We start from the raw sequence: 27681 nt of genomic DNA, 5'->3' as shown, positions 1-27681 counted from the left end.
ATCAGCTTGATTTGGGGTTGTTTTTGTGTAATTTTGAATTATTGAATATTTTCTATGATTTACTCTTATTTACACTGAAAAAAATAATAATGTGTTTAAATGGTATTATATGTCTGTTTTCCCACCTTCTCCCCAACTTTTCTCTTCCTGCCACTAGAAAATACTCACAATGATCCCCACAGAGGAGGAGAAGCAAAAGATCCAGGAAGCTCAGCTGGTCAACCCTGCCATCCCCCTGGGCAGCGCTGAACAGTTCCTTCTCACCCTCTCCTCCATCACAGAGCTGTCTGCTCGCCTGCAGCTGTGGGCATTCAAGATGGACTATGAAATTATTGAGAAGGTCAGCATCAATCCTGCTCATAGCAGTTGCACAAGTGCATTATATCTCATCTTTGCTTCTGATTTCCTTATAATAAAATAAAATTTTGTGGGGAAAAAAAAGGATATTTTAGGAAATATGAAATATCGCATGACATCTGTAAATATGAAGCTACAGCCAGTTGGTGATTATCTTGGCTTAGCAACAGCTTTCCAATAGACTTCAGTACAGCTGTACTTCCTTTTGCACCCAGTCGTCTCCCCCTGCTGGCCACTAGAAAGAATGCAGGTTTGAGGCACTTTCAAACTATCTTCACTTTTGACGTCCAGAAACTTCATCAGTCTTTTATATACAGTGAATAGTTTAAACAAGATTTGTTTTTCCTATATGGGATACATCTGTGTGATGAGAGAAGAACAGGCTTCACTGGGAAAAAAAAATAGGCATGCAAGGATGTGTCATGTGCTTCACGACTGTATTTTCCTGCTCTTTTAGGAAGTGGCAGAGCCTTTGCAGGACTTGAAGGAAGGAATGGATCAGCTGGAAAAAAATAAGACACTCGGATACATTTTGACCACGTTACTTGCCATTGGCAACTTTCTCAATGGCTCCAATGTGAGTAAACCTCCAAGTCGTATGTAGTGTTTACTCACTTTGTGCATTTTCTCCAGTGCTCCTCACCCCCCGCCTCCCCTGACAGAATATTGATTTGGCAAGAGTTCTGCGTGCCTCACTGCACCAGACACTGTCCTTCTACAGTAAAAACACTTGTCAAGGCCTCTGCTAAACCTGGCCCTGTCTGTCTCTGTGTGTGTCAAAAAGAGAAAAGGGGAGGGAGGGTTTGAGAATTTCTTTTTGTCTGGCCTTTTATGTGTGAACCTGCATATGTGTCTCTGTTTTTTTTTTCCTCATTTGTTTTGTTTTTGTCTCACGTTGTCATCTGTGTTTCTTTGCCCTTGCGTGTGCCTCGGTGTATATGCAGCTGTGACTAAGTGTATTTATGAATGAACCTCTGGGATATGCGAGCCAAACATGCAAAAGGGAAACATAAGTCATCAACATCAAAACAGGCAGTTCCCGTAAATAATGGCCGCATTTATATTTTGCAGTAAGCCATTTAAAGCTGGCAGGAGAACAAGGGGAGATCCCGTTAGGATTAGGATTATGTCTTTCATTCTGGCTTTTTAGCTTCGCTGTGGTGAGCAGAATAATCAGTCAGCCCTGAAATAGAGTGTAGTTTCAGTCTAATGAATCTACGTATCTACTCTTAGCTCTTTTCAACTCCCTTTTTTTTTCCTGACTGTGCCAAAAAGGAAGTTCGCTGCAATTTTGGTCCTAGAGTAGCAGCATTTGATTTTAATTTTAGACCATTGTTTCCATCCCACACTCTGAGTGTGCTCCTGTGTTTGCATATATCTCTAGGCTAAAGGCTTTGAGCTGAACTATTTGGAGAAGGTCCCTGAGGTGAAGGATACAGTTCATAAGCAATCTCTGCTGCACCACGCCTGCTCCATTGTGGTTGAGAAGTTTCCAGACAGTACTGATCTCTACTCTGAGATTGGCGCTGTTACCCGCTTGACCAAGGTTCCCTTTAAAACTTCACTTTAACAACTAATCTAAAACAGCTTGTTGTTAGTAGACATAAATGCCAGTGCCACATCACCTCAAGTCTGTCTTGGTTGTTAGGTGGACTTTGACCAGCTTCAAGACAATCTGGCCCAGATGGAGAGAAGGTGCAAAGCATCATGGGATCACCTGAAAGTCATTGCAAAACATGAGATGAAACCAGCATTGAAACAAAAAATGTCTGACTTCCTCAAAGACTGTGCAGAGAGGATCATCATACTCAAGATTGTACATCGAAGAATTATCAACAGGTGCGTTCATGTGTAGTTAATCCACTTACATTAAAGCTTTTGTTTTTGCATTTTCCAAAATGTATGTCTGTGGAATCCGATTTTGAGTGCTCGTCAATGATGAAGCATGTATAATGATGCAGTGTCGCTCTACTCCTCTCCAGGTTTCATGCTTTTCTGCTGTTCTTGGGCCATCCGGTGTATGCAGTACGTGACGTCAGCATACACCGCTTTAGCAAGATACTGAGTGAATTTGCTCTAGAATATCGCACGACGAGAGAGCGCGTGCTGCAGCAGAAACAGAAGAGGGCCAACCACCGAGAGAGGAACAAGACCAGGGGAAAAATGATAACAGATGTAAGTCGTCTTCAGCCGACCTACACGCACATTTTTCCATTTCATAATCCTCGTCTTTGTTTAGTTTGAGCTTTCTGATTTCTGGGAAACAATACGGCCCATCCCTAGACGCTGCTTATATCCTTAATCTGGTTAAAGCGCCAAATGCAGCATTTGTAAGGACATCGGTATAGCTCCTTGGTATTCACATGTATAGGTTACTGTAACAACAATCAGTGAATTGTTTTTAGTGTATCCTATTCTGTAGCTGGAGCCAGCTAAGAAAAGCCAGAGCAAACACCTCACCGCATGATTAAAATCCCCCGGACTGTCAGAGCAGACTCAACAGCGGGCTCTGGCAAGAACAGCCGCTCTTCAAAAGGTCCCTAATTCAGTCACTGTGTGAGAATTCAAACTCTGGATTTCTGGATGGCCCACTCCTCAGCCCACGCTCCTACAAAGAAATATGCTCCTTCTGGCTCCACAGCTTGAATCTACAGTGATGATTTTATGGTGCAGGACAGGGGTGTGAAACATAAGGCCCGGGGGCCAGAATCAGCCCGGCAGACAATCCAATCCAACCCATTGGACAGCTTTGGAAAATGTAAAGGATGGCATAAGTTTTTAGACTTTTAACTGTATTTTTAGGAATTCTACAGCTTGTCCTACTGACAAACACGTCCACCACAGCCATTCAAGCTGCAGTAAGAAAGTAATTGATAAAAAGTTGACAGGAAACCATGACAGGAAAGTCTATAGTAATTTTATCTACTATAGACATTTCTATTTTATTTCACAATGTGTCAGCGGTAAAATAAATAAGTAAAACAGGGCATTTTCTGTGAATTAAAAAATCGTTCCACTTTATAGTTGAGCTACCAGAATTGTAATTATATATATTTATTATGTACAATTTAAGCCCAAAGAGTCATCCTGACACATTTCTTTCAATAACTACAACAGCATTTCATCATCATGTTGAAAAACTGAGATGTATCATGTCGACATTGCATTTCTTTTTCTTATATTGACATATCTCAGGGATTAAATGCACAATTAAACTACTTTACACTGACAGAAGGGGTATTTCCACCAGTCTGGCTCACTTGAGATGAAAGTGGGCTTAATTATGATGTAAAATGAGTTTGGCATTCCTGTTCTAGGAGTTCAAAGTCTCACAAAAATGTAGGTATTAAAAAGAACGTGTTTAAATATTTTAGAACTTCTGGTATTTGCTTCCTTCCTTAAAAATTAGGTGACAAGACTGTACCTATCTCTCATCTTAAAACTCCTATAAAAACGTATACTATAATTTTAAAAGTCGGCAAATTTTCATTTTTACAATTGTTTTTCTATAGAGTGAAGACGACGATGATAGTGAGGTAATTCTGTTTGCAGACATGTGCATGGGTGTTTGCATTTAACCCTGTTTTTTTTAGACATGCTGTTGTAACTTTGGAAAACACCAAGTGTTGTAACATCAGGATTAACAAAGAAAGAGTCGGTTGTGACACTGACAGGCTGTGTGTGTGTAAGAGACCAAGCGTGAATGAGGAAACTCGATGGACAGAAAGAAGTGTCTGCATGATATTTGCTGTTGATTAAATCTAACTTGAACGACTCACGGATACTCAGGTGGAATATAATGAAATTCTTGAGCCCGGCATGTCGGGATTGTTTCAAGAACCGGTCTTGAGGGAGAAAAAAGATTGTATCTCAGAGTTGTGTTTGGAGTGTTTGAAATGCCTAACCGCTCCTGTTTTATCTTAGAAAGTACTTTCACTTGTAAAGGTTTACCTGTGTGACAACTTTAATATGTAAAAGGTCTCAGAGCATGGAGTTGAGTCACATTATACTGCTAACACAATCTCATGTGCCCTTCTGTTGATGTAGAGTGGTAAATTTGGTGGAGCCCCTTCAGACAAACCGGAGAGCCAGCCTCAGAGTATCCAGAGTGCTGAAGATGCAGCAGAACACGAGAACATGAAGGCCGTCCTAAAAAGTAGCCTGCAGGGCAAAGATAGTGGAACATCCACGGTGCCGGGCCTTCGAACACGCACCAGAGCCAGTAGCACCAGAGGTTCTTCTCCTTTACGTGTTATGCTTTTACACTCTTACATATTTTCTTATTTTTACCACTGCCATCCAGAATACTAGATTTGCATTATGTAAGTCAAACACAGTAACAGTTGTTTCTGAATTCTGAAATCTACCTAAAACCTAAGTTTAATTACAACCATTTAGCAACATAGCAGCAAATCTCTTCAGTCTCTGTGTTTATACACCACTTTGGTGCCTCCGCTCACCCCCAACCAGTCAAGGCAGATGGCTGCCCCTCCCTGAGCCTGGTTCTGCTGGAAGTTTCTTTCTGTTAAAAGGGAGTTTTTCCTTCCCACTGTCGCCAAGTGCTTAATCAGAGTGGATTTTCTCCAGTCTTTACCTTACAACATATAAAGCACCTTGAGGTAACTGTTGTTGAACTTAAAAGCTATTAAGTTTATATTTAGAAATAGCGATGTAAACATTTTGTGAAGCCATTCATAAGGCAAGCTAATGTGTTCTACTATCCCATCATCAGGTCAGCTATTTGCTTTTATGACTATCTACTGATAGTCAAAATAATGAGTAATTATTATTTTTCAGTTCATTTGTAAACAGTCATTTCAAGGCAGTAAGCAACTATTCAGTTATAGGGGGGAGAAGTTACAGTAGGGAATGATCATCCATGAATTTTTACATAAGGAGAAGGATTTAAACTAAGTTTTGGATTTTACAAATTTCATTTACATGTGATCAATTCACAATAGTGAAGGAGCTTTATATTACATGGCACAGACTACAAAATTAAGGAGAGGAATGCAAATTATTTGGCGATCCTCAGTGACAAAGCACTTGGTGACATAGAGAAAGAAGACTTTAACATGAACAAACTGGTAAAACCAGGCTGAGGGAGGGTTGTGGGAGGAAAGTGAGTGTGACATAAAAGAGGAGGAGAACACGTTTACTTCAGCTGGTCCAAAATGCCAGCTGAGGGCTTTAAAAAGGGCTTATTATGACATCCTGTTTACAAGATGTTGCTAAATGTTGTAGCAACATCTGCTGAAAGTAGGCATGCAAACTAAAAGTACCTCACTATCAAAATGATTTGCATTAGTACTACAGGCCAAGGTAATGCTACTGAGTTCAAATATCTGCTCAGCCATGCTATTTCTGAGATTTACAGAGCCAGATGATTCAAGTTTAGTTATTTGAATTCAGAATTAATTACAGGTTGTCAAGTCTGTCTTTAAGCCTGCTTGTATTTCAACTAAATGAGTTGGCTCTTTAAAGAATATTATGACATGCTATTACCTTGGTACCATCAGACTTTTCTCTTACCCATTTTGACTGTGTCGTTTTAGGTCGTGTTGCCCCATGGTGCTCTGTCAACGACGACCCAATAAACTGCACAGATGACACAGCAGACGAGATCATGGAGAGGATTGTCAGGTCAGCCACTCAGGGGCCCAGCCAGCGGACGCAGCCGCGAGAGAGGAGACGATCCCGAGCCAATCGAAAATCATGTGAGTGGTGTCAAATATTGGATGAGTGGTGTCATTTATTATTATTACACACAGAGCAGAAAGTGATCAGCTCCATATGTAAAGTAATATAATGCAATTTTCCTCGTGTGCACAGTGAGGAGGACGCTGAGGAACGGTTTGACAACGGAGGAGGCAAACGCTCTTGGCTTGTCTAATGGTTCGGAGATGCAAGTGTGAGCTGGACCCCCACGGGACATCAAGATATCTGGAAGCCCTTTCACTGCCCCAAACCCCATAAGGACATAAAGACCCAACCCGTGAACCTACTCTGCTCTGGCTTGGCACTAAAATCCCCGTCCCCAACCCCAGCTTTGATGAGTTGATCTCATCTTTGTGTGTCTGGACTTGACCAAGTGCTTCCTAACGAAAGAGAAGGGTGAACAGGATTTTTTTCCTGAACTGATGGGCAGAGGGAGCAGAAACGGCGTGCTGCATTAAAACCACTAAGCTTTGCCCTTGCCGGTTAAACACAGTTTACACATGATTTGCTTTCATAAGGCTTCGTCACAGTTTGAATTTTGTTTGCTTTGAATGTGATATTGCATACAAACACCTGCAGAAGTGTTTTTTTTTTTAAGGCAGAGGGAGTCAAAACAGTTAGCAGTTTAATCCCCGTGGCCTTCAGTGAATTGAGAGGGCTAGAAAATCGGTTCAAATAAATGTGTTTGGGTTTAGTTTCAGCCCAGCAGCTTTCGTGACAAAAAAAGACAATTTCATCTATTGAATAGATGGCCTTGTGCAGAGGGTTATTTTGTTATATACTACTGTGGTAGTTTTGTGTTTCGTTTTGCTCAAGAAGGTGCTCAAAGGAACAATTGCACTGGATGTAAAAGTTGGGTCTCAAAGGAAAGTGAGATCCTTGACACTGATTAACCATTCAGACATCTGAATCTGAGAACATACTCAGCAGTTAACCAGCAATTCAGCAGTAGCACAGTTTTTAAATGTTTATTCAAAGTCAACATATCCAAGGCAAGCGTGCATTAGTTTACTAGATAAAAGGAATTTATCAGAGAAACGGCACAGATATTTTTTAAAGTTGATATGAAGAGCGAGAGAAAGGCGATTGCCAACAGCTCCGTTACAGTAGGTTTGACTGGCGATCCCACTAGTTTCAGACTAATGCTCACGACGCAAACATTTATAGCTTGAACTGAAGTCGCATTGTCACCGTCGTGATCGATTCTCACCGATGAACAGTTGGAAACACTTGGAGTGAGGTGAAGTACAAGTGAGGAATCTTCACAGAGTTTATTTCGTTTTATTTTGTAGAGACTATGAGCTGCACATTTCAGAGTGCCTTTCAGAGACAGCTATTTATTAAGACGTTTTCAGGGACATATAATAACGAAAATGTTGCTACAGATGTGCGGTCTGTGGGGCGGGGAGGGAGCAGAGGTTAATATTGCAGTGTAGATCATTCTTGAGCTGTGATTTATTTTTAACCAGTGTTTTTAAACGTGTCATGGCAGAATTACTTTTTTTTGGGGTTCCATGCTATGTCTTGGATCAAGTAGTTTATGACGATAGCTTTAACATATTTATGACAACTTAAGGATTGGCTATGCACATTAGCTGTTATCCTGTTGCCTTATTGTAAGATACGGGCATACAAAGGTTCACTCCATTCAGTGTAGGTAAAAATAGAGAGAGAGTTTGGGCCATTTTTGCCATTTTCAGGGCATGCGGGGTTTATTTCTTCATTCTCAATGAATGCAAACCATCAGGGGGCACATTTATAATTATTAGTTAGGAAGCACATAAAATGTTTTAATTTATAGACTTTTTAAAACATCTAAATCTGTACTGAACTGAATATTTTAGAGGTCCATGTGCTGTTAATCAATTTGGAATGGCCTTGACTGAATTCATGATATCGCTATCCACTTTATTTCACTGTGATGGAAACATAGCCATTGAGAAAATAATTTAGCGCATCGATATAAATCTGCATTAAAAAAAAAAAAAAATCTAATCAGCACTCCATTTTTTTTTTTTTCGTTTTGAATTGACTGGAACCTTTTCAGCACCTTAGACTCGATGTGTAGCATGCCACTTAGTAAAACTGAAGTTACAGGAGATGGTGGGAGCTCAGTGCGTTTCCCAGGTTGTACTGACTTTTCAAGAGCAAAAACATGTTTGAAGCAATACAGGGGAATGCTGTAAACAGATGTACATGTCATGACTGTCTTTTTTTTTTTTGCTCCATGTGTAGAATAGTGTATTATAGACTAAAAGCAGTGTTATTCAAAATATAATTTAAGAAAACCAAGCCATGCATGGTTTTTAAAAAAAAGTGTCACTTCTGCTTAAGTCAGGAGGTGGTTTCACTTTGGTTCTCAGAGCTGTAGGATTTTCACTTCAGACTGTAACATGAACACGCAGCGATCGGCTTTACCAGTTACTCCAGTAGAATCCAGTTGGAAGCCTTTGATTTCATTGCACTTAATATATTTTTATCATTAGCCCATCACACACTGCTGCCTGTGCCATAACATCACTGTGGAACTTGGACTAAAGTGCTTTACTACCAAGGCTTCAATTGCATCTATACCCACAGCAAAAACTATGTAACAACTACAATAAAAAGGCTCATTTAAAAAATGCAATTTTGTTTTAGTCATCTCAACTTCTTCCTGCCTCTTCTATGAATAAAAATCATGTTTAGACCAGACAAAGCATGTGAAAGAAAGACTTAAGCCTGTTTATTTTTAGTCCACACAACCCATGTTTCAAGTCACTTTTATGTTCAAGAGCATACAGATGTCAGTGACACGTTTACCATTACAGCTGGTGTTTACATACGGCCAACTCATCTGGACTTAAAATTCATGTCTGTTCACAGGTGGTATGGAGCTAAATGTGATTATTGTTTGCTGGCAATAAAATGCAGAGACATCACGATGATGAAGACAGCTACCTAAAAAGAGAATAGGTAGGAAAAACAACTAAGCATCCAAAAAAAGAAAAGAAAAAGAAGCCGAAACTGTCTCAGCAAATCCAGTGCAACCCAAGACACGTTCTGCTTTATACTAGCTGAAAACAGAAAAAGGGTAAATAAGAATTATAGAATTTGTATTTCCTGATCATAATTCAAATTTATCAATATACACTGTCCCTGAACAATTACTTTTGCACAGTACCTTAGATTTGTGAAGATAAATTACAAAATGGAGTATTCCCTTTCCACAGGACATAATTTTCTTTGTAAAACCCCTGAAAAACTGACAGGCTTACCTAGTTTAACATTTTGTATTGCTACATTTTAAACAAAGATTGACAAAAGAATTTTTAGCTTTGCATATATTCATAGGTTTGTGGTTTGGTGTGCATCTGCGCTAATAATCATCTCTGAAATAGCACCAAAAGACAAACACTTGACCATTCAGGCCAGGCATTTGTTAAATGTATGGTTTAGAAACAGCACGTTGCAAATGTGCAGAAAAGTCTAATCATTAACCCCGACATAATTATTCTTTTAAATGGCAAAGTAAACAACACTCTGCATATATATGTATACGAGACACATAAAGCTGACCCTGATGAGCAGCATGAGTCTGGCCTGACGGTTTCAACTGCTCACTTGTCTTCCGTCTCAGGGTCACTGCTGGATTTTATCATGTGCAATGGATACAAGTAAACTCGAAGCTGTTGTTTGGTACAATAATGCACTTTTAGATCTGAGTTGAATGTAAATTTATAAAAAGGGTGCGTCCTTAACGCGTTAAGAAAAGAATCCGGTTGCCGTCCTCTCATGTATCCCATCAGTTGGAGAAACAACAATCTTAAAATCTGAGGTGTCTAAAAAGTTTATACAAAAATGTATATCCAAATTATAGTTTATCCTGTGAGGGAAATATGTAAATGTTTATATTTTCAAAAGATACTTGTGTTTACCCATAGTTACACATGAAGTTAATTAAACATATAGCACCAGCTTGTAGATCATGCCAAGCCTTGGGTTTGGTCTAAAGCGCAAATCTGTGCCGCACTAAAAGAAGTGTAACGCAGACAGCAGTGAGACAAATCGACAAATCTTCAAAGAACTTAAAGTGCCACTCCAGTCCCACGCCCGCTGCCCAGGCTTCAGCTATCTAACCACAGTACACGCTTCTTATCTAAGACAACTGATGGGGAGCTTCAAGCATTTCCATTAGGAAAGTGTCAATAGGCGTGTCACCGATCAGCTTGAAGAAGAAAAGATGCTCCAAGCACTTCAAGCCAATAGATCGCAGTGCTGGCAGTCGAAGGAGGAGCTTAGCAAACCTGCAGGAAACAGAGAGGATATCATCTCACTTAACAAGATCAAAATGTACGAGACAGGACTACAACCAAGACTGTTACAGCTGAGGACCATTACCTTCCCTGCTGCTCTGGATATTTCTGTTTGCAGTAAGCTTCCAATGATGCATAGACCTTTTCTCTAAGGAGCTCCACCTCACCGGTGTTGGAGAGCCCTTTAGCATCTACATGAAGAACGCAGAAAATTAAAAAAAGCCCAAAACATTTTTTGAAGAAAAAGTTAACACTGAGGAAATTAGAAACATTTAATTACCTGGGTTAAAAAGGACAATGGCTCGAAGGCAGCCCAGCTCTATTTTATCCATTTGCATATCTCTCATCTTATTGACGAGCTCAGTGAGAACTCTGAAAAAAAAAAACAAACAGCAGCTAAAGCCTCAAACTGCACTGAGCCTATACTGTGTAAGACACTCGGTAACGTTAAACAAGAAGAAATGTACCTATCGAATATGGCGCCGACCTCTGCACTCTGCACACTTTCTCTGTATCAAAAATTTAAATTAGACAATACATTATTAAAACACATAAATCATTGGAGTCAAGTACAGTTTATATGTTTCTATGCTGGCAATTCTTTGCTTCCGTTAATGTACCTGTCAAAAATGGCTCCAACTCCCGCACTGTGTGCACTATCGCGCTGTAGCTCAGAGGCAAGAAGAACTCCATCCTTCAACGGAATGGAACGATGGGAGAACGAGGCGATCAGAAGCTCGTTCCACCCTGAGAAATTAAATCCATTTACACACATATGTAAAAAGCCTTTTAATTCATCATGACATTTAAAAAAGAGACTCCTGTGTCTCCGAGTCCTTTCTCCCTTAGGTTGTAGGCAATAATACAAAGACAGTGCAGTGCAACTTTATACACCATCCCCGCAAGCCACACTTGCAGCTTATAGTTCCCTGTGAGATTTATGTCCACAAGGTTCTAAACCACTGTGGCAGGGAAAAAAAACAAGTTGTTATTGCCACTTTCCTTTCTGGGCAAAAAAACCCTTCTGGGGAATCACCAGACACATAACAACCGGAGTTAAGAACAGTCACTACTTCAAAAATAATTTCTAAAACATTTCAGCAAAATTGGTCATTAACTCACAGCATTTTTATACTTTCCTCTACATTTTGTTTTTATTAGACATTCTCGTACACAAATTCTTAGCCCTGCTTAGTTTTATAGGGTATGCAATTTATTGCAATTTTGCTATTTTTACAAGGTATGCAATTTATAGAGTATTCAAATACACAAATATCATTAAGCTGCTCCAAAGAACAATAACATACAGTTACAATGCTAAGTTAAGAAATTAAATTAACCAGGATAAAAGGAAATCTTTGGCCATTTCAGAAGACTACTGTAAGGTGCCTTTGAGAAACTTGTAATGTCAATGTTGATCAGATCACTAGTGCATGCTTGTTCATACCTGCACGCAGAAGGATGACCTGATCATCAAGGGGGCAGTTCAGAGAAATGAGGGATTCTCTTCGCCCACTCCACCAGGGCAAACAGCTGTTTGTCTGCAGTCTGACAGATGTTGCTAACAGCATCATGTGGCTGAAACAAAAAAAGACAAGAGTTATCACTCTGCTTATAGCGCTGCCATGTAAATGCATTTACTACAACGTTCCAACCACTCACCGAGTTTCCTGCAGAGCCTCCGTCTGAGTGAAGCTCAGTCTTTTGCTCCACAGCCGTCTCTGCCTCCAAGATCTTCTCCACAGGCATCTCGTCATTCACTCCAACGCTGAATTCCAGCTCGCCTTCCCGCTCTCGGTTCCTCTGTCGTTCCTCTTGTACCGCTGCATCACACAAAACACACAAGCAGACCATCAATGATGTTTTTAAGAGTATATATGTAATATGCAAAGTGTTCTGACTCTGTGCAATCATTTTCTGTTGCACTGAGAAAGTGTGCTATAGAGACAAAACTTAGTAAGAGCAATATAGATGTATATAACTTTTAATGTAGTAAATTGTTATCAATTTTAAGTGAGTGGTAGGACCCAAAATTCAATTCAATTTTACTTTATCTTATTAATATACTACTAATTCACGATAACAGTTGCATGAAGGCTTTTTATACTGTAGGGTTAAGACACTACAGTATTACAAAGAAAACCCAAAGAATCAGCCGACCCCCTATGAGCAAGCCCTTGGTGACATTGGGAAGGAAAAACTCCTTTTTAAAAGGAAATAATTCTTTGGCACAACCAGGTTCATGGAGGGGCAGCCATCTGCTGCGAATGGCTGGGGGTGAGCGGAGCACCAAAGTTTGGGTTGAGGACAAAGAAAAGGGAGCAGAGGGAGAAAGCAAAAAGCCATACCATGGGAGGGAGCCACAGTTTAATAATTACTGCTAATGGTTGAAACCTGTAAATGCAACAGTGATGTATAAACACACAAAGTGAAAAGGAGAAAGGCTCAGGGCCCAAATTTCCTAGCAGCCTAAGCCTATTGCAGCATAACTAAGAGAGGATTCTAGCCCCAGCTTTAAACTTGATCAAAAAGGAAAGTTTTAAATCTAATCTTAAAAGAATAGGCATTTGTCTCCCCAGTACAAACTGGGAGCTGGTTTTACAGTAGAGGGGCCTGACAGCTGAAGGCTCTGTCTCCCATTTTACTTTTAGAAACTCCAGGGTGGGAGGTATATGATGGGAACTGATCATTCAAAACTTTGTATGTGAGAAGGATTTTAAATTCAATTCTGGATTTAACAAAGAGTCAGTGAAGAAAATCTAATAAGAGAGAAAGGCTTAGTCCCAGTTAGTACTCTCACTGCTGTGTTTTGGAATTACTGGAGGCCTTTGTGGGAACATTTAGTGTGAGATGAGGATAATGAATAACAATAGCCCAGCCTACATATAATAAATAAATACATGAACTAGTTTTTCAGCATCAGTCTGAGACAGGACGCTTAATTTTCTTTTAGTGACACTGCAAAAAATTAAAGAAGGCGGTGCTACATATTTGTTTTATGTGCATGCTGAAGGACATGACTCACAGTGTTCAAAGCCAAAGTAATGCCATCCAAAGTAAAGAATCTGGTTAGACATCATGTTTTAAAGATGAAGAAAAGTTCACTGGATCTCATTTACAGTGGAAATAAAACAGAATTATCTGCTGTTGTGTAGAAATGTGTACAACCAGATGTTCATCTAAGTTAAAATTATAAATAAATTAGGGTTTTCCGCTCAGAATCTTAGAGTCAAATCAGTCAGGACAGGAAGAACTCGACACTTTATAATATCTGTGTGGATGTTCACCAGTGGAAGCTCAGTAGAAAGTGGTTTATGTAGCACAAGAATGATGCTAAGCATAAACATACAGACAAAATGTTTTTGACCAACTTAAAATAATTTCTCTCTATTTAAAGCAGTCAAGCAGCCGTGCAAGTTAACTGGAAGATTTTCACACATGCGCCCCCCCGCCCCCTTTTCAAAACTGACTATGAATTGTTGTATTTCTATTATATTACTTAAAACATAAGTAATTTTGAAGCGGTATAAGCAACACAAACCACGACTCCTCTGAAAATGCTGACTGAGGATAATCTGCCATTATCACTAGGCAATCAGACACTGAAAACTGCAGCTATAGGAATCCAATCTGTGCCCTTAACAGCAACCAAAATTAGAACTCCTTGGATTACTGTTTATTAGACAAGTACCACATACTACATTTGGCAGTACACCACAGCAGTCATCACTCTCCATCATTCCCAGGTCAAATTCACACACAAATGTCATGAACTTTGCATTTCTAACAATTTCTAATTCTCCATGTGACATTAAAATACAGTATCCTCAAGAATTCAATGTCATACTCATCCATCCTTCAACTTTTCCATCTTCTGTTATGTCCTTTACAAGTTTGATTGCTAGTGAAAGATGGAGAAAGATTTGAATTGGAGACAGGTTAGTTGCACCAGCCCCAACAAACCTGTCTGTCCTAATATATGTTATAAATAGTCCACATTTACTTAAACTGTTTTATTTAGGCTTAACTCTGTATAATTAATAACTTATGAAATTTTAATTCACAGCCAGTTTTTTTTATCGCTAAGATAGAACATTTTGACTTATCACAGTGGTACAGTTACATGTAAGACAAGTCAGAACAAAACGCGTTACTAAACCGTCTGACTGCCAACAACACTTTGCATACCTTCCCTCTTCATTCCCATGGCCAGGCACTTCTGGTAGCGGCAGTACTGGCAGCGATTGCGCTGGCGTTTGTCGACCAGGCACTCTTTGTTATCCCTGCAGGTGTAGCTCAGGTCTTTTCGCACAGTTCGTTTAAAGAAACCTTTGCAACCCTCACAGCTGTACACTCCATAGTGCTTGCCTGTAACATAATGGGGAAAAAAACTAATGTTACGGCCCAATGAGAAGGAGGACAACATCAACCTGCATGTATGAGTTGGGAAACTTTTTGCTATCATTCGTAATAAGTAAGATCCACTACATGAAAATGTTATCATGGGTTGAAATATTCGTCGGCTGATGTTTCACTTCTGTCCTTTACCTTATTCTGATTAAGTTCACTCACCAGAAGAGCGGTCCCCACAGATGACACACAGTCGTTTCTGAGACAACATTATTCCCGGGCTGTGAGCCTGCATGGGCCTCAAGCCAAACGGAGGCTTGATGTCTTCTGAGCTGCTGACTGAGTGCATCCCTGATATAGGCGCTGAAGATGAAATCTGGATACGATTGCAACCAAATAAAACAAGGGAAATAATGTAACAATGTCATTATTTGTATGTAATGGCCAGACAGCATTTTCCATCAATTTGAATAACTGGAGGCTAGGGCTGTCAAAATTAGGCAAAAAAAACAAACAAACAAACAAAACACTGTTTATTTCTTCAAAAATATCTTCAAATATCTAAATTATATCCACAAGAAGGCAAATTGATACAAGACTCATTATTACTTTTGTGAGTGCATTTAAACTGGGATAATTAGTGTGGATATTTAGCTCTAGTCACTGGGAAAAACGCGTATACCCCAAATAGATGAGAAAAGCTTGATGGCTGTTTCTAGGTGAAACTGATCGTGCGCTACACTAAAAACCTCCAAATTTTGAGTTCACACTATTACTTTGAGTTTCTCACTATCACCTATTCATGTATATCTATTAATTAAGGTATCTTATGTTGTTCTTATTTTTCCACATAATATGCCACAGTCCATGTGAACAGCGAAATACTAAGAGTCACAACTACTGGATTTAACAACTTTTACTCTGCAATATCCAGTGGTGCATCCTACACAGCTTATGACAGACACTATTTCTTAGCTATTTTCATTTTTACACATAAATACAGAAATATTTTCATAATCCAATCCCCTTTTGTTATTAGCACTAACTGTGACAATGTTTGCAAACAAAGCCTTCTGTTAAGAGCCATTATCCAAAAATGCCTGTTTGCATAAGTGGAGTAATGTAAATAGTCAGTAAAGTGTTTTTTCCCACTGCAGTGTACATTGGCTGTGTATATTCGGCCCAGTTTAAACAAGCATCGTGGCTCTCAGGCTACACGGGATGCGTGTTTTAAAAATAAGAGTTAAGTGCACTGTGACATCAGTACAACACATACACCCTAAAGCATATGGATTACCTGACTGTTGCTGATGGGTCCAAATCCCAGAGAGTGTGGCACCACTGGGGAGTTAAGTGAGGGACTGATGACTGAAAACGGAGATCCTAAGATGCTGGTGGGGCTGTTGGAGGCTGAGCTGTTAGGCTGCTGAGAGGACATGGCTTGTAAGCTGCCCGCTGAAAAGAAAAACGTCCCGTTCGAAGGATATCAATCTGAAAGTGATTAAAAAAAAAAAAAAAGGATATAATAAGCTATGCAAACCTTTCTGATCTATCTTGATTAAAAGATAACAGAGACTGACTTTGACAATTATTATTTTGAGCTAAGTTGCCAAACATGATTTGGTTGCAGTTCCTCAAAAAGAGGAAAAAAAGAAGAAAAAAAGGGAAAAAAGAAAAGAAAAGGAAAGGAAAAAACGAGGGGGGGTGGGGGGTATTTTGTTAATCATTACAAATTTGGTGTCTTTCAGTTCTCAAATGTTGAGAGTTTGCCAAGATTATATCATTATTTCTCCCATTTCAGAAATAAAGTAGTGGCAGTCTTGTAGCTGCGATTACATTAAGTGTCAGAGAAACCAATTTTCCATAAGTGAGTTAGCTGGCCACGTACAAATCTATAACCATAAATCACTGAACATAAAAAGGTCCGTTTATTTCGCTAAGTTGAACTCAAAAATCTTCACCCCCCCCAAAAAAGAAAATCACCCCCTCCTCAAAAAACTGGACAAATAAAAGGGAAAGAATTCTTGTGGCAGGTAATGTTTGTACGTGCAAATATTTGCTTACATTAATCAGCGTGCGTTAGCGTTTCATGTTTGCCAAAATGTTGCTAAAGGTACGCAGTAGCGCTACCGCCGAGTCACTATTAAGCACATACTAGAGCACAAAGCAAATTCATTGTCCGCTGTATTCTGTAAAAACTACAACGCCTTACTAATTACGACAAATAGACAATGTCAGAGTTTGCCTTTATCGATAGCTCGTTAGCTGCAACTCTATTGAGGCTTCAAAGATCCATGCTATACAACATTAGCAAACATTAGCTTTAGTTTTCACACGTCTAAGTGATACTACCTTCTGTAGTTTTTTGTAAAACTGGGATATAGCAAACAGACCTTGTTTCGCATCTAAAAATGTTGCATAATAATCGACAGTCCGCAAATGAATCCGCTCGACAAGCAGTTGCTAAGATTAGCTTGTTAGCTTAATTTACGGCTAATATAGCCAACATTAGCTCGATGCTAGATTCAGGGGTAATACCCCAAGGAAGCGACTGTTCACAACTACCTCATGGTCGTTGGAAGGTTGGAATTACATACCAGACACACCTTCGAAGCATTGTTGAAAATCACTTCACTATATCTAAATAAAGGCCGAGTCTCAGACACAGTTTGCTTCGGTCAGAAGCTGTTGTTGTTTACAGGCCATGATGGCTCAGTGCCACAATCGACTTGAGCCAAAATGTCCCACGGGACCACCCATAACAGCACCGTCATATGACACCCGTGCTGCAGAGGTTCAGCTTGATTTAGTATTTAATCACAGCTAATTTGGTTGGCGGTTATCGCGTCACAATTGTGTGGAGTATTTGAGTTTAAATAATATCTATCTTTTCAACCTATGCTGTTATCAAATTCAGCACTGTACGCTCCAAAAATACACAACATCAAAGGGTATATAAACGAGCCATCCGTGATGCATTCAAGAAACACTGAACATTTCATACCTGCACAAATACAAACGAGTGATTGTTTTGGGTATGATAGGGGGAGTGGTAAACAAAAATGTAAGTAAACAGTAGTAAATTCAGCCAGAAACCGTGTGTGGTTTTTGAGTAACCCAATTATGGCATGCTATTATTTAAGAATCTGAGCAAGCTGTTTTAAACAGCCACACCTACAAGAAGAGTTGGAATGTTTTCCCTTTGACAGAAGGAAGGGGTATATACAGTATTGCACAACTTGTTCTTGCACCAGTGATTTATTTGTGCAGTAATATTTTCCACTATTCAAAATATTGAACACAGTGTTCTGTTCTTCTAAAAACCATTTTTGTCCAACGTTTTTTCTCCTGGGCTGGAGAATGAGTTGCACTTTTGTTCTTGTGAATTAGTTGCACTGCCTCCTAAACGCTCATATGTCGAGGTTCAGTTTATTTTGTACCATTTGCAGGACATTTTACAAGCAAAACAAATTTATTTTATTTCAGTTAGAACAACTAGACATTGACACCTGCATTCTAGACCTACCTGGTGAATGTTCTCATATAAATTCATCTCAACAAATAAGAAAACTCGTATGTCATACAGTATGTGGGCAATCAAAATGAACTTGAAAAACTGCTTTGCTCTTTGTTAGTTTGTGAGAAGGTGGCTCTTAACAAGCCAGGTGGCATTCCTCCTGCAAACACTGTGCTGCCTGAAACTGCTTGCACCTTATAGGAGCAGCAGCTGATCAGAACAGAGCAATATGGTAAGCAGTATTATATGTGTAACATCTTTTGACTTGTTGCTTTGCAGTTTGTCATCATAACTGAAAACAGCAGACTAACCATGATGAAAAGGATCTCTGCTATTTATTTGACTTTTTTGTCAGGTTAGTACAACACATTTTTATTTTATGTACAATTTATATAAATTTAGCTATATAAAGTTTGATTCAATGTAACATGATTAAACAGAAATATTTTGTCTATAATTCCACAGTTTTTTGCTCGTTCACACTGGGATCTTCAGACTTCCACCTTATTACTCTCACTGAGAACTACACACAAGCCAAGAATTATTGCAGAGTTATGTACACTGATTTAGCAACAATTTACAACTTAGCAGATATGAATAATCTGGTTACTTTTGCTTCAAATATAACTGAAAGGGCTTGGATAGGACTGGAGATGGGAGCTGTGTGGATGTGGCATTGGTCTTTGCCTGGTCAAGTAACAGATTTTTTAAAGTGGAAATCAGGAGAAGTAATAACACATAATCAAGAAGAATGTGCAGCAATGGATCAATTCGGTGGGTGGTTTGTCAGTGCCTGTGGAGTTCTAAGAAAGTTTGTCTGTCAAGGTAAGTGAAATGACAATATTTTATTTCAGAGATCAATAACAATAATAATAATAATAATAATGATAATAATAATAATAATAATAATAATAATAATAATGATAATAATAATAATGATAAATTTAATAAAATTACAGGGAATCATACTGGTTATTTCATTTTTGTTAACGAGTCCAAATCGTGGTGGGATGCTCAGAGTCATTGCAGGAACTTGTCACCTGATCTAGTTAGCATACACTCTGAAGCAGAGAATATGGCAGTGCTCAACGTGTCTGCATCACAAAGTGTCTGGATTGGGCTGTTCAAAGACCCCTGGATATGGTCGGATGGAAGTAACTCATCTTTTCGTTTCTGGGGAGCTTCTCAGCCCAGCTATCTTCATAATCAGGATTGTGTTGCTGCGGTATTTCAAGATAATGGGAAGTGGAATGAGCAAAACTGCAGTAACCAACTTAATTTTGTTTGCCATGGGGGTAAGTTTGTGTTATTTATTTATAAATTGTACATATTTACTATGTCAGCAAAGTTATATTATAACTTTTTGTTTTCTATTACACATGACACAACAATCTATATCTGTCCACTCATTGCTCACCTTTACATCAAGGAAATCATTTTCAACACTGCCATTAACAATAGACAGTGGCCTGTAATTCAGATAATAGTACCTTAAATTAATTTGATTGCAGCTGCTGCTACCAAACAGTCAAGCACCACTACCACAACAGAAGGAACAGCTGCAGGTGGAGTGAGAACACCAAATACCACAGAGTTTATGTCACCTACATCAAGTACTCATCTCCAAAGTACAACTACAGAAATGTCATCTTTGACACAGCCACCTCCTGCAACTACTGTGAATTTAACTACAGGTGGTGACTCTATATTAACAACCCCGGGAGGAATTTCAGCCTGGATCCCAACAACACAGACAGGGATTTCAGTCCCAAACACTACAGCACATCTAGAGATTTCACCCCAGAACACTACAATACAGAAAGGGACTTCAGCCCAGAACACTACAACCTACATAGGAAGTTCAACCCAGAACACTACAGCATTCATGGGGACTTCAGCCCAGAACACTACAACCTACATAGGAAGTTCACCCCAGAACACTACAATACAGAAAGGGACTTCAGCCCAGAACACTACAACCTACATAGGAAGTTCAACCCAGAACACTACAGCATTCATGGGGACTTCAGCCCAGAACACTACAACCTACATAGGAAGTTCACCCAGAACACTACAATACAGAAAGGGACTTCAGCCCAGAACACTACAACCTACATAGGAAGTTCAACCCAGAACACTACAGCATTCATGGGGACTTCAGCCCAGAACACTACAACCTACATAGGAAGTTCAACCCAGAACACTACAGCATTCATGGGGACTTCAGCCCAGAACACTACAACCTACATAGGAAGTTCAACCCAGAACACTACAATACAGAAAGGGACTTCAGCACAGAACACTACAATACAGAAAGGGACTTCAGCCCAGAACACTACAACCTACATAGGAAGTTCACCCCAGAACACTACAATACAGAAAGGGACTTCAGCCCAGAACACTACAACCTACATAGGAAGTTCAACCCAGAACACTACAGCATTCATGGGGACTTCAGCCCAGAACACTACAACCTACATAGGAAGTTCAACCCAGAACACTACAGCATTCATGGGGACTTCAGCCCAGAACACTACAACCTACGTAGGAAGTTCAACCCAGAACACTACAGCATTCATGGGGACTTCAGCCCAGAACACTACAACCTACATAGGAAGTTCAACCCAGAACACTACAGCATTAATAGGAACTTCAACCCCGAACACTACAGCATTAATAGGAACTTCAACCCCGAACACTACAACACTTACAGGGACTTCAGTCCAGAACACTACAGCATACATAGGGACTTCAGGCCAGAGCACTACAGCATACATAGGGACTTCAACCCCAAACACTACAGCATACATTGGGACTTCTGTCCAAAACACTACTGAACACATAGGGACTTCAGGCCAGAACACTACAGCATACATAGGGACATCGGTCCAAAACACTACAGCAAATGTAGGGATTTCAGCCCTGAACACTACAGCATACAAAGGGACTTCAACCCTGAACACTACAGCACATACAGGGACTTCAGTCCAGAACACTACAGCATACATAGGGACTTCAACCCCAAACACTACAGCATACATAGGGACTTCAACCCCAAACACTACAGCATACATAGGGACTTCAACCCTGAACACTACAGCACATACAGGGACTTCAGTCCAGAACACTACAGCATACATAGGGACTTCAGTCCAGAACACTACAGCATACATAGAGACTTCAACCCCAAACACTACAGCATACATAGGGACTTCAACCCCAAACACTACAGCATACATAGGGACTTCAACCCTGAACACTACAGCACATACAGGGACTTCAGTCCAGAACACTACAGCATACATAGGGACTTCAACCCTGAACACTACAGCATACATAGGGACTTCAGTACAGAACACTACAGCATACATAGAGACTTCAACCCCAAACACTACAGCACATACAGGAGCTTCAGTCCAGAGCACTACTGAACACATAGAGACTTCGGTCCAGAACACTACAGCATACATAGAGACTTCAACTCCAAACACTACAGCATACATAGAGACTTCAACCCCAAACACTACAGCATACATTGGGACTTCAGTTCAGAACACTACAGCATACATAGAGACTTCAACCCTGAACACTACAGCATACATAGAGACTTCAACCCTGAACACTACAGCATACATAGAGACTTCAACCCCAAACACTACAGCACATACAGGAGCTTCAGTCCAGAGCACTACTGAACACATAGAGACTTCGGTCCAGAACACTACAGCATACATAGAGACTTCAACCCCAAACACTACAGCATACATAGAGACTTCAACCCCAAACACTACAGCATACATAGGGACTTCAGTACAGAACACTACAGCATACATAGAGACTTCAACCCCAAACACTACAGCATACATAGAGACTTCAACCCCAAACACTACAGCATACATAGAGACTTCAACCCCAAACACTACAGCATACATAGGGACTTCAACCCCAAACACTACAGCATACATCGGGACTTCAACCCTGAACACTACAGCATACATAGGGACTTCAGCCCCGAACACTACAGAATACATAGGGACTTCAGTACAGAACACTACAGCATACATAGAGACTTCAACCCCAAACACTACAGCATACATAGGGACTTCAGTACAGAACACTACAGCATACATAGAGACTTCAACCCCAAACACTACAGCATACATAGGGACATCAGTACAGAACACTACAGCACACATAGAGACTTCAACCCCAAACACTACAGCATACATAGGGACCTCAACCCCAAACACTACAGCACACATAGAGACTTCAACCCCAAACACTACAGCATACATAGAGACTTCAACCCCAAACACTACAGCATACATAGAGACTTCAACCCTGAACACTACTGAACACATAGGGACTTCGGTCCAGAACATTACACCATACATAGAGACTTCAACCCCAAACACTACAGCATACATAGGGACCTCAACCCCAAACACTACAGCATACATAGAGACTTCAACCCCAAACACTACAGCATACATAGAGACTTCAACCCCAAACACTACAGAATACATAGGGACTTCAGTACAGAACACTACAGCATACATAGAGACTTCAACCCCAAACACTACAGCACATACAGGAACTTCAGTCCAGAACACTACAGCATACATAGGGACTTTAGTTCAGAATACTACAGCATTCATAGAGACTTCGGTCCAGAACACTACAGCATACATAGAGACTTCAACCCCAAACACTACAGCACACATAGAGACTTCAACCCCAAACACTACAGCACACATAGAGACTTCAACCCCAAACACTACAGCACACATAGAGACTTCAACCCCAAACACTACAGCATACATAGAGACTTCAACCCCAAACAGTACAGCATACACAGGGACTTCACTCCCGAACAGTACTGTACACATAGGGACTTCAGTCCAGAACACTACAGCATACATAGGAACTTCAACCCTGAACACTACACATTTCTCAACCGTAACGGCCAGTGTAATCAGTCAAAATTCGCACCAAGGTATGTTTAAAATATTACGTCTTTGATTTTGTTTTGCATTACAAATTATGCAATTAAGTAATTCTCTTTACGTTTTCTTCCAGAAGGAAACATGATATTAATTCAAGAAAACATGACATGGATTGAAGCTCTGAGTTACTGCAGGAAACATTATTTTGATCTGGTTGACATTAAGACCAAAAACATACAGGACCAGGTTGCTCAAAAGGCAAAGAATGCTACATCATCCTATGTGTGGCTGGGTCTACGCTACACTGTTCAATTTAAGTTTTGGTTCTGGATTAGGTCAACGTCTAGCTGTTACCAGAACTGGTTACCAGGAGAAGGACCTCAAAGGGATTATGGCAGTGCTGTTAGTGGTGCCATGGAGGCCACTGGGGGGCAGCAGTGGGTAGGTTTGCCCGAGACAGAAAAACTGAATTTTATCTGCAGCACATGTGCTGGATGAATGAGGGCCAGTGCCCCTTAATGTAATAAAAATGTTAACATTTTCATTGTGCTGTATGAAAAAAATAACACATTTTTCCTATACTGACATGTGCACCCCTTGGTTTAAAATTCATGCTGTGTTCAGTTATACCATCAATCCAGTGAACCTTGGGGGCCGTGATCCTGATTGTTTTAATGCTAAGTTATGACATCATAGCTCTGTTGAAATACAGCTGCCTCCTCTGTTGTTAATATTGAATTTAATTAGATATGAAAACGTTTTTTAATCTTTGCATTTAATGAATATGACATGTTAATTTTCTACATGTGTCATTTACAAGAGCAGGGCACCGGTTAATCCCTCACCCTCACACAGCCGGCCAAACAAGAGGAAAAAAGGAAAAAGAAAAAATGTTTCTGTTAAGTAGGCGTGCACATTCACATTTATGGGCAGCAGGAAAAATGTGGGAAAATTGATCATCTGTGTGCCTTTCAACTTGGGGTTACTATTTGCATGTTGACCCCCTTGGCTGGGGCCTCGAGTTTGTCAGCCCAGTATGGCCCTGATCCATACTGCCTGCTGAACTCACTGACCTGACCTTCGCTGGCCACTCAGAAGATCTGCAATACAGACATTCACCCTCCTTTCTTTACCCTTGAGGTACACAGAGAATTGATAAACCATGGAAGCAAGACATGATGAAGCCTTATTTAATATGATAAACTGTATATAAATTTTATCTATTGCAGAATTGCATATGTCAAAGAAGTTGTTACAAAATAGTATGTTTTGTATGTTTATCTGTTTTTATATACATAACAAAATGTCTTATTTTTTTAAGTAAATAAATAATCCGTCCAAATACCTGTGTTATTCTTTATCAATTTATAAATGTTTGTATCTCCTTATATAGCTCCTTGATATAACAAATGAAATGATACAACACAGGAAATATCTTGTGCTTGATACTATAATTTATTATATCTGCTGTCAATTAAAAAACATTAAAATAAAATAGTGATATTAGACATGCACCACGATGAGCAGCTAATCTACTAAATTATGGAAAACATGCATTCATTTGCAAATATTAAATTTTTTAATACCTTACTAGAACGTTAGCACTGGTTTATGTTTTATTGGTATCTAAGAACATTTGCAGTGTGGATTTCAATAACTCCATAAAGTGAGTAAATAGCAGCTTGAAATTCACTGCTAAATCTTTTTTTAACTGCTTTTGCATCCAAGATGAAAATCATGTCACTTCTCAATTCTACGGATCATTACACGAGTGTGTCACAGCTTTTCCCTGAACAGCCATTGGTCCGTGAGTCTCCCATCAGTTCAATGTTAATGTTCCAATTGGGTGCAGTCAGTCGATCAGTCTGTGGACTACTCCCTCCCCTCCTTTTCTCACCCTCATCTCCTCTTGTGTGCTGTCCAGCTGGCTCTGACCCCTGACCTTTCACCCTCACTCCTGACCCTTGGCAACATTCCCACGCCACACCCTTTTGTGCACATCTCTCCATCCTAAACCACTGGTCACTCCCTCTGAATTTTAAGAGATTATGGTGAAACATGATGCATTTCCACTGCGATCAGTGCAATGCAACCTAATTTGGCCTAATCCCAATTCAAGTGTGAGATGTGAAATTTACAAAGCAACCTGAGTGTGTGGAAAGTAACACAACAAAAAAATATATCTAGTGATTTAGTCTAAAAACTATACATATAATGTTCAATAAATTTAAAAAAGCAACTAAACATTGCAATTAATTAATGCAACCTCTGCAAAGTAGTGCAAGGTTTATGGCAATATTTTTGATATTCAAATTTAAGAAATTTTTTTTTAACTTCATGTCTTACTACCTGCCTTTGACTGCCCCATCTTTCCTCTCTCTCCATACCTTCTCTTAGAGTGGAGCCCTTTGCAGATCCCTCCCTTCTGTCACTTTCACAGTTAATTGTAGAAAAGGAGATTTTCTTCATTGAAGCCCAGTCTCTTAGGTAACCTCACTCCTGCATGAAATGAGATGGATATCGGTGAAGAGACAGAGAGGGGGACAAGGGACAGGCAAAAAGAACGAGAAGTAGTGGAAGATGGATGCAGAGGAGAGCGGACTTAGAAATATTTATTAAAAACACCCACAAAACGTAAGAAAAAATAGCTTAATGTTCCATGTGCATATGGATACATGATTAATAACAACTTCTCTGGGACTAGAATTACTATATTGTTGATGGTGCATTATGTAAGTATTGGAATAATTTATTTTTTCACTTTAACTCATTAATAAGCTGGTTCACAGATTTAAAAAAAAGAATATTTAAACATTTTTGAAGCATTTGAGAGTTCAATACCAAATTTCTACTCACGGCTTATATTTTAATTAACAATCTGCTGACAGGCTACAAATGTCTGAAAGAACTCTGCACATTTTATCATAGCTATTTTTCCATGTGTTTCAATTAATCTTCCAGGGTATTTTATCAAACCATCCACTGCAGGACTGAATCCCAAGCCTAAAGGTTGCTGTGACTGTTCAACCAAAACTTGACAGGGAGTCTGGTGTTGATTGTCCAAACGCAATTCTTGTATTTCATCTCCATATCCAGGAGTTGTGGCTGGACATCATGCTCCCAACTCTCATTCTCTACCTCCTGCAATAGCGCAGAAGTCAACAGAGGAATTAACTGACTGTCCTAAGACTTCATGGTAACTGTTCTCCAGAGATACAGGGTCTGTTCTGGATGACTGTTAACCAGTCATGACATGTATAGTTAGAGCAAATGAAAACAAATAATGAACTCTAAAGGCCAAAAAATGCACAACAGATTTACTTTTTCAAGTGGACCATTATGGCATTTGCTATAATGGTTCAAGTGATAGTCATGTTATATTTGAACTTTATTAGCATTTTTTATTCAGAGTTATAACAACCACAAGAACTTGGTTCTCAAATTAAAGTCACTTTTGGTAATTTCAGTTAAGTCTCCAGAGGCAGGACTGTGGCCTATCATGTAAATATTGTGGGGTTTACTTTTTCTTTTCTTTTACACTTCTGTATAGAAGTCTGTGTCGATAAGCGCTGTAAGCTATTTAATTTGTTTTAGGAGAACATTATACTAACCTGACGAATTTAATGAGAATAGATATTCAATATTTACATGGATGTTTATGTTTATATTTCCACAAGAGTTGTTTGTGTGAGTAAATATAATGCTGCATTAATGTTAAGTTGAACTTTTAATTTAATTCCATTGTTCGCATGTTTAAAGTTTAAATTGATCTAATACCCATTATAATGATGTTTAACATAGAATGTCATGATGTGCTTTGCTGACTTAGAAAATATATAATGAATGAAATATTTTCTTTTATCAAGCTGTTTGTGTAGAAAAATAAAGTTTTAGATATCATCTCTGTCTTTGTCATTATTACCAGAGCCACTCAATTTGCAAAAAGGGGAACGATCAATACACAAATATGGATCATGTACAGTGTTAAATGAGACACTTTACTTATTATTAATAAGAGATTAAAAATACTCTGATTTGCTGAAAGAAAAGAAGCTGCTGTTACCAAGAATAAGGATGAACATAACTGATTATTTATAAATCATTTATAAACCATTTGTTTAGTGTGACAGGTATGGGAGGGGGAACTTGATTTCTTGCAAATCACATGCGGGAAATCTGGCTTGAACTGAGATGGTTACACATTGTGAAAGAAAGGAATAAACACTTTCCAGGCAGCAAGCCAAGCAGTGATATAAAGAGGATTTTTTTTTGTAATTAAACATCTTGTGCTCAGAAATGTTGGTCTGATAGTCTCTTGTAATATGCAACATTAAAACCTGTGTTTTATGTAAATCTGTACAGGTTAAGTATATTTTTAACACCAAAATGTTCACACTATGGAAATCACATGTACATTACACATCTGCGCACATTAGGACACATGCTACATCTACCAGTATTAAACTGTTGTCATATTATGTCTTGAGTGTCTACACAT

General features: G+C 39.3%; 4 protein-coding genes across 6 annotated transcripts in view; 3 read left to right on the top strand and 1 right to left on the bottom strand.

The window, feature by feature from the left end:
• The window catches only part of fhod3b (formin homology 2 domain containing 3b), a 92192-nt gene extending 82873 nt beyond the window's left edge, over nucleotides 1-9319 (top strand). Inside the window, exons 21-29 of one of the 2 annotated variants that reach the window (XM_005472467.4) lie at nucleotides 158-340; nucleotides 815-934; nucleotides 1742-1903; nucleotides 2006-2196; nucleotides 2340-2532; nucleotides 3870-3893; nucleotides 4405-4591; nucleotides 5913-6074; nucleotides 6190-9319. In XM_005472467.4, the coding sequence (XP_005472524.1) occupies nucleotides 158-340; nucleotides 815-934; nucleotides 1742-1903; nucleotides 2006-2196; nucleotides 2340-2532; nucleotides 3870-3893; nucleotides 4405-4591; nucleotides 5913-6074; nucleotides 6190-6272 (1305 nt within the window). In that variant the 3' untranslated portion in view covers nucleotides 6273-9319. The remainder of the gene's footprint in view (nucleotides 1-157; nucleotides 341-814; nucleotides 935-1741; nucleotides 1904-2005; nucleotides 2197-2339; nucleotides 2533-3869; nucleotides 3894-4404; nucleotides 4592-5912; nucleotides 6075-6189) is intronic. The other variant, XM_003454428.5, reaches the window with a different exon arrangement.
• rxrbb (retinoid x receptor, beta b) lies at nucleotides 8779-17493 on the bottom strand. Its single transcript, XM_013277006.3, is given in 12 exon segments — nucleotides 8779-10361; nucleotides 10456-10561; nucleotides 10651-10742; nucleotides 10838-10879; nucleotides 10991-11117; nucleotides 11818-11851; nucleotides 11853-11948; nucleotides 12033-12193; nucleotides 14559-14738; nucleotides 14943-15096; nucleotides 16018-16211; nucleotides 17318-17493. Coding segments are annotated over 11 exon segments (1281 nt in total). The 5' UTR covers nucleotides 16159-16211; nucleotides 17318-17493; the 3' UTR covers nucleotides 8779-10213.
• An 889-nt stretch (nucleotides 17494-18382) lies between these two features.
• Nucleotides 18383-20356, top strand: LOC112848237 (macrophage mannose receptor 1-like). The gene is made up of 4 exons (XM_025911622.1): nucleotides 18383-18592; nucleotides 18703-19062; nucleotides 19197-19532; nucleotides 19749-20356. Exons 1-4 carry the CDS (start codon nucleotides 18550-18552, stop codon nucleotides 20354-20356), a joined length of 1347 nt encoding a protein of 448 aa, XP_025767407.1. The 5' UTR covers nucleotides 18383-18549.
• On the top strand, nucleotides 20298-24177 carry LOC100704457 (putative GPI-anchored protein pfl2). Of its 2 annotated transcripts, XM_025911346.1 has the most exons (3): nucleotides 20298-20418; nucleotides 20584-23233; nucleotides 23317-24177. In XM_025911346.1, the coding sequence occupies exons 1-3, from the start codon at nucleotides 20386-20388 to the stop codon at nucleotides 23679-23681; spliced, it is 3048 nt and encodes a 1015-aa protein (XP_025767131.1). In that variant the 5' UTR covers nucleotides 20298-20385; the 3' UTR covers nucleotides 23682-24177. The 2 variants fall into 2 exon arrangements, with proteins under 2 accessions (XP_025767131.1, XP_025767130.1); XM_025911345.1 differs by having other exon boundaries at nucleotides 20298-23233.
• Nucleotides 24178-27681: the final 3504 nt, after the last annotated feature.

This window comes from Oreochromis niloticus, linkage group LG11 (genome assembly GCF_001858045.2).
Source record: "Oreochromis niloticus isolate F11D_XX linkage group LG11, O_niloticus_UMD_NMBU, whole genome shotgun sequence".
NCBI classification, from domain to species: domain Eukaryota; kingdom Metazoa; phylum Chordata; class Actinopteri; order Cichliformes; family Cichlidae; genus Oreochromis; species Oreochromis niloticus.
Note: the sequence above shows the minus strand (reverse complement) of the source record. Positions and strands in the feature narration are given on the sequence as shown.

Bases quoted from the DNA above. Each gene is read 5' to 3' on its own strand.
- LOC112848237 (XM_025911622.1), top strand. From the start codon at position 18,550: ATGATGAAAAGGATCTCTGCTATTTATTTGACTTTTTTGTCAG. The intron at 18,593-18,702 runs GTTAGTACAACA...ATAATTCCACAG, and splicing joins TTATTTGACTTTTTTGTCAG to TTTTTTGCTCGTTCACACTG. The intron at 19,063-19,196 runs GTAAGTGAAATG...ATAAAATTACAG, and splicing joins AAGAAAGTTTGTCTGTCAAG to GGAATCATACTGGTTATTTC.
- LOC100704457 (XM_025911345.1), top strand. From the start codon at position 20,386: ATGGGGACTTCAGCCCAGAACACTACAACCTACATAGGAAGTTCAACC. The intron at 23,234-23,316 runs GTATGTTTAAAA...GTTTTCTTCCAG, and splicing joins CAGTCAAAATTCGCACCAAG to AAGGAAACATGATATTAATT.